This window comes from Pristiophorus japonicus, chromosome 21 (assembly GCF_044704955.1).
Source record: "Pristiophorus japonicus isolate sPriJap1 chromosome 21, sPriJap1.hap1, whole genome shotgun sequence".
Classification (NCBI taxonomy): domain Eukaryota; kingdom Metazoa; phylum Chordata; class Chondrichthyes; family Pristiophoridae; genus Pristiophorus; species Pristiophorus japonicus.
The window spans coordinates 12,209,356-12,226,322 of record NC_091997.1 but is presented as its reverse complement, the minus strand read 5'-3'; the positions used below and the strand labels follow the sequence as shown (position 1 = coordinate 12,226,322).

The 16,967-nt window shown below is 43.4% G+C and overlaps 1 protein-coding gene across 1 annotated transcript in view; it reads right to left on the bottom strand.

Moving 5' to 3' along the window:
• Positions 1-1,199: 1,199 nt before the first annotated feature.
• The window catches only part of LOC139233603 (protein HEG), an 83,201-nt gene continuing 67,433 nt past the window's right edge, over positions 1,200-16,967 (bottom strand). The window contains exons 7-12 of the mRNA XM_070864007.1: positions 16,605-16,733; positions 12,915-12,957; positions 11,627-11,664; positions 8,465-8,552; positions 6,935-7,112; positions 1,200-1,752 (exon numbers count right to left, since the gene is read on the bottom strand). Coding sequence (XP_070720108.1) covers positions 1,630-1,752; positions 6,935-7,112; positions 8,465-8,552; positions 11,627-11,664; positions 12,915-12,957; positions 16,605-16,733 — 599 coding nt within the window. The 3' untranslated portion in view covers positions 1,200-1,629. The remainder of the gene's footprint in view (positions 1,753-6,934; positions 7,113-8,464; positions 8,553-11,626; positions 11,665-12,914; positions 12,958-16,604; positions 16,734-16,967) is intronic.

Below are 16,967 nucleotides of genomic sequence, written 5' to 3'. Positions count from 1 at the left end.
CCCAGAATGCGATATTAAAGCAGCTCCAAGAGTGGCACAAACTAAATGTTACGGAGAAGAATTAAGGGTTGGCATTTCTTACAATGTAAGCACGTGTTTCCATTAAAAGTTCAACATAGAAGTTTTTTTTTGTGAAAAATCAGAAAGCCTATTTAATATATTTGCAAACCTTAATACCACCACTTTTTGCTGGGCAAAATTAATTAGATTGCCTAATGTAGAGTCTTCATTGAAGAAAAAAAAATTAAGAATCTAAAATCAAGAAACTAAGGACTTTGAGATTGCAGATTCAAACCAAGTCTGTCCACAGCGGTCAAAACACTAAATATACATCTTGGAGCCCAGGCATCTCCCAGGGTATTTACAATGTACATCTACATACTCGATCAGTAAAAATGTGCAATTTTAAAAAAATTTAAAAGTCATTTTTTTGGTGGAAACATGTCCTCTTCGGCTGGCTGGTGATTGGACAGCACGATTATGGGCGTGTCACATTACAGCAGGGACTATCTCCTTCTGCCATTTTAAGTTGCAAATAGCAATTTCCTATTATTTACTAACCAGCTTTTTATCATAAATGCAAAGATTTGCTTCAGTTTTCCTCATTGGTTTACTTTGCGAGGTTAAAGATATGATTTTTTTTTAAAAAGCAAAGTCCCACCACATTGCTTTGCGTATTCCAGCCTATCCAAAGACAGCAGCACAATATAAAAGAGCTGGTGATTGAACATCCATTAAAATATGACACATGAAAATTATACACCTATACCATACTAAAGAAGGAACACTTGGTGGTGTGGCTGGGCAAACACATCTCCCCACCAGTTTAAATACATTCAAACAAGCGTGAAAATGCTATCATTTTGCTGGCACTACGAGGGATGTTGACATTTTAAGGATAACTTAAAATAAATTGCTGATTTAATGTTTTATTTTATTTAAAAGGAACACTTGTATGGGATGGTCAATTGCAGATGCCTGATGCTTGCTTACAGCATCATCAATGGACACCTTTCTACTGCAGCTGTGTGCAGTATTGTGTTCAACATCGAATGTATTCATTGCTTGATGTCAGAGCAACCTGTGTGTTTGGAAGTAATGTAATGAATCAGTAGGTTATGACAAAAAAAATTCGAACTGAATATTCAACAACCCCCAATACAAGGTACACTTCATATCGAGCACAGTAAATCCTCCCCCCCACCCACTCCCAGACTATTAGTAAAATTCGGTGGCCGATCACAGTTATGCTCAGTCGCTGTGCTCTCCCCTGCTTCACGTGGAAATATTTGGAAAAATTATCTGACTGCTTTGTTATGGTGGTGGGAGTTGAGGCAAAGAAAATGTCCCAATTGGCTGACGCTGGAAATCAGAGTATTCCAGCTGATATTTTAGTGCCCAGGAGATAAAAACCACTTTCTTGGCTTAGGAGATACTAAACTGAACATTTTGTTTCATAGTTGCCTCACTTACAGAAATATTTTCCAAGAATTCGGTTTAAAAACATACAAAAATTTTTCCCTCCCTTACGCTTGCTATGCAACATGCACACAAGTGCAAAGAATGCCAGACGGTTTACAATAGTTCGAGGTGCATCTGCACCACCCTCCAAAATCAATTCTTCTCACTTTACAAGTATTCAGGCTTCTTTTCATCACTGACATAATATGGATTCTCTTGACCCTGACAGAGATAGGTGTAACGAGACGGTTGTTTCCCTTTAAAGGTCTTCAAATCATCATTCTTCTCAGGCTAGAATACAAACAAACACACACAAAGCTAAGTAATAAGAACATTTTAATTAGGAATGCACTGACAGATAGTATTCACATTTATGTATGGCAATGTTATGTCTTTCAACGACATCCCAAAAATGCACAAACTGTTGTGTAGGCAATTTTTGATATTACTTAATTTTAAAAATACAATCTTCAAAGGAACATGTTTTAGGAACATAGGAACAGGAGTAGGCCAGTGAGCCCCTCAAGCCTGTTCCACTCAATTCAATTAGATCATGGCTGATCTGTATTTTAACTCCATATCCCTGAATACCCTTTCCTAACAAAAGACCATCATGTTCAATTGACCCAGCCTCAACAGCATTTTGGGGAGTGTTTCAGATTACCACAACCCTTTGGAAAGAAGAAATGCTTTTGGACATGACCCCGGAATGGCCGAGCTCTAATTTTAAAGTCACGCCTTTGTGTTCTGGACTCCGCAACATGTTTTCTCATTGTGTTGAGATTTAAATTTCTGATAATTTCTACAAATGTTCCTTTCTGTTCCACAATACAGTCTGATGGCATAGGAGCTCCGATTGCCCAAGAAGTTCACCATCTAAATCAGATTTTACTTCAGCTTTTAGTGAGTTACTGAGAAGGCGGGTGGGAGGGTGGATTTTAACCTAAAAAAACCCCACATTGGGTAGTTTAAACTGTTAAAAATGGTATCTCCCCCTCACCCAATCTTTTCCCTAGCCCCGCTCCTCCTGCCCCCGCCCCATCCTCGCTCTCCCCGCCCCATCCCCACTCTCTCTCCTCTCCACCGCCCCCCATCCCCACTCTCTTCTCCCCCCCACCCCGCCCCATCCCCACTCTCTTTCCCTCCCCCCCCCCATCCCCCCACCCCCTCCCCACTCTCCTCTCCTCTCCTCCCCACTCTCCTCCCCTCCCCACTCTCCTCCCCTCCCCACTCTCCACCTCTCTTCCCCCCCCCCCCATCCATCCCCACTCTCCTCTCTTTCCCCCCCCCCATCCATCCCCACTCTCCTCCTCTCTCCCCCGCCCGCAGGGCCCCGCCCCATCTATCCCCTCTCTCTCCTCCGCCCCCAGGCCCCCCCATCCCCACTCTCCTCCCCCCCCCCCCACTCTCCTCCCCCTCCCCCCCCATCCCCTCCTCCCCCCCCCATCCCCACTCTCCTCCCCCTCCCCCCCCATCCCCTCCTCCCCCCCCATCCCCACTCTCCTCCTCCCCCCCCATCCCCACTCTCCTCCCCCCCCCCCACCATCATCCCCACTCCCCCCCCCCATCCCCACTCTCCTCCCCCCCCAGGCCCCCCCCCATCCCCACTCTCCTCCCCCCCCCCCACCATCATCCCCACTTCCCCCCCCCCATCCCCACTCTCCTCCCCCCCCAGGCCCCCCCCAACACCAGACTTTCCCCCACCTTCCCCTCTTCTCTTCCCCCCCCCCCCCCCACAACTCTTCTTTTCCCCCCCCCTCCCCTCCCCTTCTCCTCCACCCAAACAATCCTCTGCCCAGCCCCCCGGCTCCCCCACATGATCCTCTGCGTGGTCCCCGATCATCATCTCTCTTTCCGCCCCGCCCCCCCCCCCCCCAACCGATTCATTTAACAGCCCTCCCTCCTCTGCAGTCGAAGGCATATCCGCCCGCAGCCAGCCTCTCAATCTGGTTGGCTGCGGGAGGGAAACAGAGGCCTCACATGCTAATCAGTTCCAAGGTGGCAGGGCCTGCGGGAAACCAGGGCTCCTGGGTTTCCCGACCGTGTTGGAGCCTTCCCTACCCCACCCCCCCAAAAATTCCAACTTCAGTTATGTGGAGAAGTTGGTTAGTTACTACGCGTGTGCCTCCTAGTGATGGGTGGAGGAACTGCAGTGGTAGAGACCTGGGAGTAGGTTCTGTACTGACCCCCAAAATAGTGTATGGTGAATGGTTTGGTGGTGAAAGAAAGGGTTAAGGGGGTAAATTTATTATCTATGTCATTAATAATTTTGCTCAAACTAGCATCAAAGGATTGTGTACAGTGTTGAACACAGCTGTGGAGCACAAGGCAGACAGTGAGGTTATTCTGGCCACTGAGTGCATGAAAGGGAAGCACCATCACCTGGTGCTGAACAAATGCTCACATTTCCTCATTATACAACAGTTTGACACACAGTACCACATCCTTCTGCACAAGTTCACAAAAAAGTGACTGTTTAAAATAGTCTGACAGAAAAGGTTTCAAGTCAAGTTAGAATTTTTTAAAAAAGGATGTTCAACGTTGGCTACACAAGTCATTGTAAGATTAGGTCATTGTACGACACACAGACATCACACTGCCGTAATCGACTATATAAATGCAAGTAGATTGTAACTGTAGCTGTGGAAAAGTTAGATAATACAGGCTTACAAAGAAATATTCTGACTAAATATTCCAAAGATAAATAAATACTTGAAAATTAAGCAGCAAGAATATGAGAATGGATAGGATAAATTATTGGTTCCATCATGAAAGTGCTAAAGAAAAAAAGACACAGCCATTAACCCAAGACAGTTCAGCAGTAATAAAAGTTAATTCTGTTCCAATTAACCACATTCAATAACTTTAATCTCTTGTCCCTGCCACCTTGAACATTCTCATTGCGTTTTGAGATTTTTCAAAACACAGCTTTTAGTCTCGGATGTCATGCCTTCCCCTTAATTTGAGGTTCACAACAGCAGCACAGGTCAAAACAAGCTTTGATCACTATCTCTCCGTCACTCCCTCCCAGGCCTCACCATGAACGTATCTCGCCTACAGAAAGCTCCACAACATTGAAATGGCTACATCTGGAACCATGACAATGAATCCAATCCTGATGGACTGAATAACTTTTTACTCCAGGGCTGTACTTTGTTCAAAAAGCAGTTGAGCAGCAAAAAGCTCCAGTAAAAGCAGAAAAAAATGAAAATTAAATTATCTTTAAAATTCATAAAGTCTGCATACTAATATTCTCAAACAGGAGAACGGGGCTGGTTGGACAGATGCATAGCAATGTAAAGAACACTTCTATTTAAAGAATAATAGCTATAAAACCAGCCACACGGAAATGCAGTTCCACAGTTATAGCCCTTTTATATCTTGCATGTGTCGCTAGCTTTCAGCTGGGAGTCTAGACAGCGGTGATGTAGATAATTCTTCTTAGAGTCCCTCGGATTCGAGGAAGACTTGCTTCCACACTAAGCTGGCTGATGAGTCCAATGCAGGATCTACAGACTCGGTCGTAGGTGTGACAGGTGGTCTGTGGGAGCGACCACAAACACTGCCAACCCAACTCTCAGTCAGCTATGTAGCAACCAGGAGCTAACATCTTGAATGATAACTTCCCTCTCTAGACATTGGTTAGCTGAAGCCAACAGTAGCGGTCCCGTTGCTGCTCCAACTATGATTCGTTAGTATAATTATAGACAAGGAATGCATGGGACAGGCTAGATGGACCAGGCTGGTCTTTTCTGTCCCAACATTTTCATATGTTCAAATTGAACTTTGGCCTTTCTTTGTTAACATGCCAATTGTAGTCTTTTTTTCTGACTAAGCTAACTTCTAGGGGTGGGCAAATAGGAAATGCATGTCATTTTAGTGGTCGCCATGAATGTACCTTCAGAAGTTGTGTGGGGCCAGAGAGTAGTGGAAGCAGAGACATTTTCAGTCAGATAAGATACCCACTCCGAAATATTATAAATACATTTTAGAAAGATTGAATAGCATTTGGTAACAAGTGTTGTTCAAAATGCAGCTTTGCTGATTCTGATAAATGCTTGCCAAGGATATGGCCATGGACCAAACCAAATGACCTTTCATCTTTTGCAATGGCCATCTTCCAGTTAAATGGTAGCAGCATAAAATACATTCCACAAGACAATTTGAAAGCTCTTAGAAAATGGAACACCCAAGATCTGGTTATATATGGGATACTAGTTCTACAAATTTATGAATCAGCTTTGTCCCATCAAAGGGGCACAGATTCAAACCAGTAAAAGGTAAATTTAGGAATGATATCAGGAAATTCTTCTTTGTGAAGTGTGATTTACACATGGAATGGACTTCCAGAAACAGAGCACTGGGGACAAAGTCTAAAAGCACTCGAGAAGCATTTGGATGTGACAATAGGGTGGAGAAAGATTAGAATCTATCAGGATGGATGAATGTGCATGGGCCAAATGACCTTTCTTATCTATAATCATCAATGCAACCATCAACATTCACACACTGACATCACTATTCCAGTTCCAAAGCACAAGATATTTTAGAAAAATTGGACAACAATTTCCTGAAAAATGTAAAGACTATTTTAAAAAAGGAAGAATTTGAAAAGTCCAGAAACAGTTTTAATTATGATGCCAGATGAGTGTTTGGCCAATGCATTTCACAAGATTTCTAACTGAGCCAAGGAAACCAAAAAGTTGTAATCCATTAAAAAAAAATAGACCATAACTGCTTCCTTGGAGTACATGTGTACTTTTGAGAAGAATGCAGGCAGTCATGAGGTAACTTTATACACTGGGCATGGGAAAGAGGAACGGAAAGGACAAGATCCAATGTCAAAATCGTCAGAAGGCTATCAACCATTCCAATTCTCTGCTGATGGGACCTGGGCTAATTCTAGTGACGTGTACAGAATGCCATTTGGACAACCAGCAAGGTTAACAATTGGATAAAAAAATACTGGCCCAATTAGAACATAAGAAATAGGAGCAGGAGTAGGCCATTTGACCCCTCGAGTCTGCTCCGCCATTCAATAAGATTATGGCTGATCTGATCCTGGCCTCAACTCCACTTCCCTGACCGCTCCCCATAACCCTGGACTCATCATTCAAAAATCTGTCTACCTCCACTTTAAATATATTCAAAGACCCAGCCTCCAGCGCTCTCTGGGGCAGAGAATGCCAAAGATTCACGACCCTCAGAATAAATACCTCCTCATTTCTAAATTTAAACAGGTGACCCCTTATCCTGAAACTATGCCCCCTAGTTATAGATTCCCCCATGAGGGGAAACATCCTCTTTGCATCTATCCTGCCAAGCCCCCTCAGTATCTTATATATTTCAATAAGATCACCTCTCATTCTTCTAAACTCCAAGGAGTATAGGCCCAACCTTTCTTTCATATGGACAACCCCTTGGCATCCATTTTTCATCTCCTCCTCCACTTTCTGGTTTTGAATGCACTCACCGTTCTCCCACCATCCCGATGGATATCAGTTAAACTGCTCGTGCTTCCGTTCTCCTGCATTTCAAGTTGATTGCCATCCCAGTGCATGGTGGCACGAGGAATCTTCGGCAGCTCAGATTTGGGCCACATTACGTAGTCGTGTGAGCTGGATGAGGAGCTACATTTACCACTTCTGGTCCTAGAAATGGAAGTCAATGTGGTTTAGTTTGCGCCCCCAATCTCAACATTTAGTGTACCATATAATGTATGCAACGCCATAATGTGACTACATTTTGCAATTAAACGTGTGCAGATCCCACAGTTCTCAAATACTATTTAAAACTCATTAGGACACGGCATCTATCCACTGATGTCAACGGTCTGTGCATTAACACTATTTCCCCTCATGCACCCCCCGCCCTTCCAACATGTTTCGATCCTGCTTTGTGCAACATAGACAATATTAATGCCCGCACTGTGTTTTTGTCCCCTCACAGCAGAGTTAGCTCGGACCAGATTGAGCACATTGCTTCAAAATGACCTTTGAGCAGCCATTAGCTGGCAAGTGTTTGTGCTGAGGTAGGATTCACCAAAATATCACGCTTACATTAACACAGTGAGGATACCACCAGCAGAGCAATAATTAAAATCATTCTGTAAAGCTACTCTTTTGTTACTTGATGACCAGTAAAAAGACAAGTGCCAGCCAGATTCTCGTCCTCGCTGCCATGACAATGGAACAGAACACTCAGTATTTTCGTGGGGGGGGGTTGCGGGGGGTCAAAAGACATGTAAATTGCTAAACATTGAGGGTTAGTACACATACCACACTCAGTAGGAATTTGATAATGTGCACACTAAGCAACCCAGTTTGGTTTTTCGTGCATCTGATGTAAATCTGGCAGTCAGGGGAAAAAACATTATTGGCCAACATTGCCCACGTACATTTATCACCAGCAAGATTGCTGCCTCCGGGGAGCCTTAGATAGCCACCTTCTGAGGCACTTGACTGTTTCTCCAGTGGTAGTGCCCTGGATTCACTTGCATTAAATCACTTTGGTTGAAGCTGAGGCTGTTGCAGGCAGCAGTGCTCGAATGGAAGAGCAGGCATCAATGTAGGATACTCATTACTGTGAGGCACCATTGCTCTCATTCTGACTGGAAGTCATTGCGGTACATTGGGTTGAAGTTGGCAGATGAGACAGAGCAAGTTTAACAGAGTGTTGGCTTGTTGTCATTGCGGACTTGATTGTAGTACATTCCAAAAGTAAAAGAAACTAGCTGTGAAGGCTTATTCCTTTTCCTCTAGCAGGGCTCCGCTTTAGAATGTAATAACTAGGCAGATAAACCACTAAAGTAACAGCAGTGAAACTTCAAAAAAAAAATTACATCTATGGTCACCAGAATTCCACGTCAGGAAGCTACCAATTTGGCTGACTGCTCCATTTTGCTTTTGACTAGTGGAAAATCTTCTTTTCCCTGAATCCTTTCAAGTTGATTAAGCAGCACTGGACAGAAATAACCCAACCAGCTCATGAGTCACATCCTTACCTGAGACATACTGTGATTAGGGCCAACAATAGGAGGAGTAGAAGACCACCCAGTACACAGGAGATCACTACAACTGCCAGTAAATATGCTGCGAATGGAAAAAGAGAAGCCACATTAACATTCATTCCAAAGTATTAGAGGTTGAACCTGCCTTATCCAGAACCTTCGGGACCCAGCCTGTTCTGGATAAGGGATTTTTCCGGACGAGGGGTGGTCACGTTAAATTGGATGGTAGGTACTGAGCAAGGAGATAGCGGGGCTGGCTGGCTTGGGGCTGGGAGTGCAGCAGAGAGATCATTTGGAGGGGCGGGGGTCGCGGGGTCAGGCCAGCGATTGTGGGAGTCGGCAGCGAATAAGGACTTCAATTTGTTCATGTCGGAGTTCTGTGCATGCGCCATCCGGTGGCCTGGAATGGTTCTGGATAAGGGAGTTCTGGATAAGAGAGGTTCAACCTGTATCATGAAACTGGGACACATGCCCATCCATTCGAATATTGAGAATGGTCAAGAATCATCTGATTGTATTGGGGGGGGGGGGGGGGGGGGGGAAAGTGATAAATAATAAATTTTTATTCTGTGAATTTAGAATCATTTACATTTTTTTTTGACGAGTTATTATTTCTCTTTGATCCATTTAAATATAGAATTACAAATAATTTAAAGATGGCTACTTGGAATAAAGTAATTTGAGTTGAGCTATTGATTGTTCCCTCTCGTCCCCTGCCCCATCCCCAATCCTGTTCAGGATCCAACAGACTGCTTCATGCTCTGATCTTTCAGCCATACCAATACCACAATTAACTGACAGCAAGCAAACTTATGTCGGGGAAGTATTTTTCCCCCATTTTCTCTACTCGAGTCTCCACTTTATAACTAACTGACAACATAGATAGCAACCACTGTACCTAGTCTACATTATGAGGTTCATGAGGAGATTCCCTGTAATCCCAGAAGTACTATGTACGTGGTGACTTATCAGCTCCCGATTTCTGTAGATAAGGCAGCTGTGCTGCAACAATAAGCACCCGTTTTCACTAAGGTGGTTGGCATGGTCCTTCGAAGTTAAGATGGAGTCTCGAGAGTGCGTCAATATCTGCAGGGGATTCCGCCACACAGAAGTGTTTGAAAATGGTTCTTTAGTCAAAACTAGACAATCTATTTCAGGTTTTATTATTTCTTCCTTTCCAATTATCCTAACAATTTTCTTAAGTGGTGAAACAGTCAGGGCTGTGGGATGTCTTTCTTTCCATTACCCCCTTCCCCAGATGTAGCCAATGTTACGTTGTCAGAACCAGTGTTACAGAACTTCCATTTTTAACCGCTGGTTGACTATGCATTACAATGAGACATACTAGTACAGAACAAAAAAGTTACTTAGCACTACTGGATGCAGTAAGGACCCATTTGAATACAAGGCCACTAACATGAATTGCAGACAATTAACTTTTCTCCAATTCTGAGATTTGAATTCTAATGCACATTGGGTCAGATTTTGCAGGAGGAATAACGGCGCTCACTGTTAAGGAGTAAATCGGACAGCAACTTGTGGCGTCTGCACTAGTGCAGTTAAACATACAAATCAGGAAGTTGTCGTCAGAGTTGCCCGACTCCTCCAGAAGCTTCGCTACACTGGCACCACACTTAGAGACTCGGCATTCACACACATGCAACAATGTGAAGTTATGGTACTTGCCCACTGGATATCCAGTAAATATGGCAGAAAAAGTTAGGGCTTGTTCATTCAAGTGTAAATTCATTTTTAAGTGTGTGGTAAGTCTTAATTACTGCCAAACAATCTCTCTGGCACTGAAATTAACGGTTAGAAGTGTGAAATCTCATTCCTTCAGATTTTAGCTATTGAAGATTTTGAAAAAATTAAAAACTGGATATTAAATTTTTTTTTAAACTTTTTCTTCGTCTTTTAACTCTCTTAATCCACATCTTTCTTTCCCTCTATTTTGCTTTCTGTAGATTTTACATTGAATTAAATATTCTAACTTGCACTTCCTGGTTTAGATTCTGCAACCCTACATGGGTGTGGTCATGAATCACAAGATACATCACAGGCCTGGAATAGGCAACTTTTCTTCCATTCCAGCTCAGCTAAACAACTGGTTTCAGATTAGTCGCAATTGACACTGTTTGGTTTTGGAGTAATGGCGTTTGGTGCTCACACTCAGCTTGAATAGTGGATAGGTCCAGATATGGCAAAAAAGATGCTGTTCTCCTGCTAACAGTGAAAATGTATTGGAGGGGTCTAAAGTCTCAGGTAATCCCCTTTAGAAACAGGAGCAGATCGTCAGAGCAGTGTTGTCCCTTGCATCAAAATGAGGAGCCCTTCAAACCTTTTGGTTTGTGGAGCAGAAAATGCCACTGGTGGCTGGGAAAAGGGAAAAAATGAATGAAAAATGAGAATGAAACAGGAGGGGAGGGAGATGGACTCTGGTAAGGATGGGGGGTGGGGGGGAAAGAGAGGATGGCGAGGGCATGGGAATGGGAGAAGGGGAGATGTTGTGCAGATTTGAGGGAGGCTATTGGCCATGAAGCACATCTGACATCACATGGGTGGGTGGGGTTTTGGGATTTCAGACCTGTGCTGGTTGTGGCTGCAATGAGATGGTCAGTGGGTGTGCAAAGATTGAACACTTAAAACTGGTCGTCGGTATATTGTTTTTTTCTGTGCGGTTTGGCTGGTTGACCACCTCCATTATAAAAGGAGACATGTACTGGTGAGGGACAGATTGGCGATCCAAAATCAAACCCCACACCTAGAGCTCAATTTCACCCACAATCCTCTCTTCTAGGCAAAGACTAAAATCATATAACTTTAGCACTGGCTTTACTTAAACGAATACATGAAACCAGAGTGTGATGACTACAGAAACCATAATGTGCTGTCACCACTCCAGTCATGTTTCAGATTGTTCTTCATTGAAGGCTACAGTCGGATTTTAAGTAGTACAAGTTGGCTATGAGTGGTTTGCTCATAGCTTGCAATCCTCAAGCTGCAATCCTCATTTCATCAGTACTACATGATGTTGGATCATTTTACCAAACAGCCATCTTCAGCCCATCACTTTCATTCATTGTATAAAGAAAGAGTCTGAACTCAGTAATTTGTGAATGTGACAGTTTGCAAAGAATACAAATGACAGGTACTTACATTTACCACAGTTAAATCCTCCATAACCAAATGGACACCTATAAATAACAGAGGTAAAAGTTTCTGCTCTCAGAACAAGATTGAAAATCAATCCCACCCCTTCTTCACCGCCCCAAAAAAAACTTCTATTACTAGCTTAAAGGCTCATGACATCCAGACAAAAAAGACCTTTTGTGTTTGTATTCCAAGTATTTCTACTGGAAAGCCACTAGAAGTTGGGAACAACACTGAATTCCACGTCCTCCTGATCAAGTAGTTAGGAACAATTCAGCCTTAAATTTAAAACCACTCGAGTGGGTTTTACATTAGACAGCACATAGAATTCTGGACAAACCACACAACTGCCTTTAAGCTGCAATGTTAATGTCAGAAATTATTGAAGGCAACGTGTATTGCGATGGATTCGAACTTCTGGAATCTACATTCAATTCTAGTCAAAACTGATGGAATGAAAGTCTCCCACTTCGGATTTGTAAAGGCCATCAGTAATATATGGTTTTTGGCAATAAGTCTCCATATTAAATCAAATTTTATAGCTGAACTAGCTACTCATTTGAAAAACATCGAAGGGAGGGGCAGAGTGTAGATTCACAGCACACTTTCCCACACTTGGGAATAGGATTTCAGCCAAATTCATCTCAGACTTCACCCATTTAAAAAAGGCACACCCCCATCTGGAGCAATGCATGCGATTTCTTTAATTACAGGATCATCAGACCTTTACTGGAGACCACAGCTTCTTGGTAGTACACGGAGGGAATTTTACACAGCAGAGAGCTACACATCCCTCCACTGGTTGCACTCTAGTGTAAACAAGTCACAGTGCCAGGATAAAAAAACCTGGGTTCTACCTATCAGGAAAGGCGGTTGGATTTAGTTACGTGAATATGGGGAGCTGACCCCACACACAGGCTCTTTGGGTCTCCACGTTAAAAGTAGAATCCAGTACACGTACGGAGACAGACTCCTGACCAAAACCGGTAGTTAAAAATGTAATGTAAAAGTGTCTTTATATCACAAATAGCTCAAATCCACAAAACTGCCCAGAATTCGCATCAATCGGATCACCTCATCCTGATGATGGGCATGGGTACGAGGAGCATCAATGGTGTAGCAGAGGGCTATCAAGAGTATTTTCCTGTGCATCATTTTTTTTTTTTTTAAATCATTTTATTCATAGTGGGAAGGTCTGGAATCAAATGCCAGGTGCAGAATTAATGGGAAATAAAGATGGCAACAGACACAAATAAAAGGATCTACTCGAGCACTTTGTAATGAACCAACTTACTTTACACATGCTCCATTTTCAAGTTTGAATCCAGTTGGACAAGCTGTTGTAAAAAGAAAAGTCCATAAGTCGATTGTGTCCAAATAATGCTTGCACATTTCAACTGGTGTCCTGCTTATACCAGCATTAAGTCCAATAAAGACACCAATGTAAACTATGTATACTTTTTAAAACCACCATTATAAAAAGCACCATCAACAATCCAGAAAGGCTGGCTCAAAGGGTACATTCATACCAATATTTTTAGAAAAGTAAAGTACACAGAGGAAAATGGTATCCCATCAAAAGTAGGACCCAGCAAGCTTACATTTACTGAACAGGTGTTCACTTGGATCGCAACTTGGGCAGATCCCCTGGTCCACATCGTAAATAAAAGGATATATTTCCCAAAGTAAAACAAACTCTAGAAGATGGAGGACTGCTGGAGTTGTACCAATGGGGTCCAAGGACTTCTGGAGACCGGACATACAGTTCTCAGAAGTCTTTTTAAACAGAGTTATGCAGGTGTAAATGGCACCATACTGGCAACCTGGCTGAAACATAAATCACCTTAACCATCTCAAAATTCCACATGGCTGATTACCAATACAGACCCCAAATGCGAAGACTTCAAAAAAAAATGGGACTTTTTTTGTTACAATAATGCATATTATAGGGTGATGGTGTTTAAAATGATGAAAGGATGGGACAGGATAGATAGAAGCAAACTGTTTCCAGTAGTTGAAGTGTGTAAGATTGGAAGATATTAGTCTGTTACTGGTTCCCTAGCTCAGCGGTGGTGATACCTGTCCTTCTATATGGCTCAGTGACATGGACTATATACACGAGACACCTCAAAATGCTGGAGAAGTATCATCAGCTCTGCCTCCGCAAGATCCTGTAAATCCATTGGCAGGATAGATGCACCAATGCCAGTGTTCTCGCTCAGGCCAATATCCCCAGCATCAAAGCATTGACCACACTCGATCAGCTCCGTTGGGCGGGCCACATCGTCCGCATGCCCGACACGAGACTCCTAAAACAAGCGCTCTACTCGGAGCTTTGACACAGCAAGCGAGCTCCAAGTGGAAATGCTTCAAGGACATCCTCAAAGGCTCCTTGATAAAGTGCAACATCCCCACCGGCACCTGGGAATCCCTGGGCCCCAAGACCACCCAAAATGGAGGACGAGCATCCGGGAGGGTGCTGAGCACCTCGAGTCTCATCGCCAAGAGCAAGCAGAAACCAAGTGTACACAGCGGAAGGAGCGTGCTTCAACCCAGCGCCCCACCCACCCTTTCCTTCAACCACTGTCTGCCCCACCTGTGGCAAAGACTGTAGGTCCCGCATTAGGCTCTTCAGTCATCTGAGAACTCTCTTTTAGAGTGGAAGCAAGTCATCCTCGACTCAGAGGGACTGCCTATGATGATGATCTCAGCAGTTTGCCATAGCTGATGATAGAAGGATTCCAGTCATGTGTTAGAAAGGAGAGTTGTACAGGTTGTATGTCTACTGTATCTATCTCAAATCACATCTAGTATCTGATGATGCTTAAAACTGTAGCTCTTTAATAAAATGTCTTACAACTCCCAAGACCCTTTGGCTAATCTGTGCGTGACCTGTGATCCAAATCTTACACGGGCAGAGAATGAAAGGCCACAGACACTAGTAGAGTTCTTTGGAGTTGCGGCAGAAACAAAATCAACATTCACGATTAGATTGGATAAGTGGATGAAGGAAAAGGGTTTAAAGGGATATGGAAAAGCAACAGGTAAATGTGATTAGGATTACTGCTTGTGTGGAGGATAATGGGGCCGCATTCCCCAGTTGCTTGTTGTAACTTCTATGAATGAGTTTCTAAAAATATTCTGAAATAAAGGTTCTAGCAACATGTACCAATAGGGGACGGCACAGTGGAGGAGTATGCCAATACATCAATTACAATACACTGATTAGGGGCTGGTTTCAGGTTGGCACTGGCAGAAGTGGGTCATCACTAATGCAACATCTACTAACAGATCACCATAGATGTGCATTGCATCACAAAAGTGATTGGCACCACACTGATTGGTTGGTAGCAACAATTTGCAGGGTGAAAGAACGGGGGAGTGGGACTAGCTAAAGTGCTCTTGCAGAAAGCCGGCACGGGTTCAACAGGCTGAATGGCCTCCTTCTGTGCTGTAACCATTCTATGACTATGATTCTAACAAATCGTACAGCTGAATGTGCAATCCCACACAATGAAGTTCAGTTAGAACTGTTATAATTCAGTTATAATTATAACTGCTCAACCATCAGTGGCCCTGCCGTCAGCTAACTAGGTCCTAAGCTTTGGAACTCTCTCCCTAAACCTCTCTTTCCTCCTTTAAGATGCTCCTTAAAACTTGCCTCTTTGACCAAGCTTTTGGTCACCTGCTCTAATTTCGTCTTAGATGGCTCAGTGTCAAATTTATTTATTTATTGTCTTGTAACACTCCTGTGAAGCGCCTTGGGGCATTTTACTATGTTAAAGGCGCTGTGTAAATACAAGTTGTTGTTGAGTATGACAATCAAATCATTAGCTCTCACAATGTGGAAATAGGTGAATGTTTCCACAGGGACATGGGTGAGTTACTTGGCTTTTCAACTCTTCAAGACCCCACTGGTGTTCATTTGGTCTCAATGACCAACGGTTAAAGCCTACAATGGTTCCTCCCCGCTGGCTGTGAGAATTCGCAGTTTAATATTGTATTTTCAGCAGTAACTTGAAAAACAAGTGACATCACTTCAAATACAGAACGAGTTAGAACAGGAACTCTCAAACAGTTGACAGATTTGGGCTCAAAAGTTGATGGACCACATTCGCAATGTCTAACAGACAATTACAAAAGGAGATTCATTACACTTTATATTTTTAAGACTACACTCATTGTTTGCAATGTTTGCAAAGTCTCGCCCATCCCTATCTCTAATCTGCTCCAGCCAGACAACCCTCAGATATCTGCGCTCCTCCAATTCTGGCTTCTTGCACATCCCCAATTTTAATCACTCCATCACCAGCGGCTGTGCTTTCAGTAGCCTAGGCCCTTCAGCTCTGGAATTCCCACCCTAAACCTCTCCATCTCTCCCTCTCTCTCCCATTACAACATTCCTTAAAACCTCTCTCTTTGACCAAGCTTTTAGTCATCTGCCCTAGTAATCCTTATGCAGCCTCCGAGTCAGAACTGCAGGGATCCAAGCACACAAATCTAGACTGACACTCCAATGCAGTGCTGAGGGAGCGCTGCCCTGTCGGAGGTGCTGTCTTTTGCATGAAATGTTAAACCGAGGCCTCGTCTGCTCTCAAGTGGACGTAAAAGATCCCATGACACTATTTCGAAGAAGAGCAGGGGAGTTATCCCCGGTGTCCTGGCCAATATTTACCCCTCAAATCAACATAACAAACACAGATCATCACATTGCTGTTTGTGGGAGCTTGCTTGTGCGCAAATTGGCAGCCACGTTTCCTACTACGCTCCAAAAATACTTCATTGGCTATAAAGCGCTTTGAAACATCCGGTAGACGTGAAAGGCGCTATATAAATGCAAATCTGTGTGTCCAATTTTGTTTGCTAACGCTCCTGTGAAGCACTTTGGGACGTTTTGCTACTATATAAATGCAAGTTGTTGTTGTAAATCTACTTTAAAAAAACACACGCACAAAGGTTGTTTCATTAGGCAGTTGTCACGTACCTTTACAGCTTCGATCAGAAGCAGCAAACTTGTAGTAACCAGGCAGACAGTTACAGGTAGCAATTCCATTGTTCGCTTTGCATCTAGAAGTGCTCATATCACAATAGTTCGGACTGCATAGGCTTTCACCTTTCAGGGAGGGTGGGGGAGGGGGGAGAAAGAGAAACCAGAAGGAAAAGAAAAATCAGTTACAAGGCATTTGCTTCCATTTTGTTTCAGTATTGTTTGGAATTTGGAAGAATTCTGCTCACAGCAGAGTTTCTCCCACTTTGTTCCAACTGTTCCCTTGATTTTCAGGCAAATCAAAAACCTCAAGGGAACGTGGCTGTAAACAGCAGTGACACTGGATCAGCACATCTCATT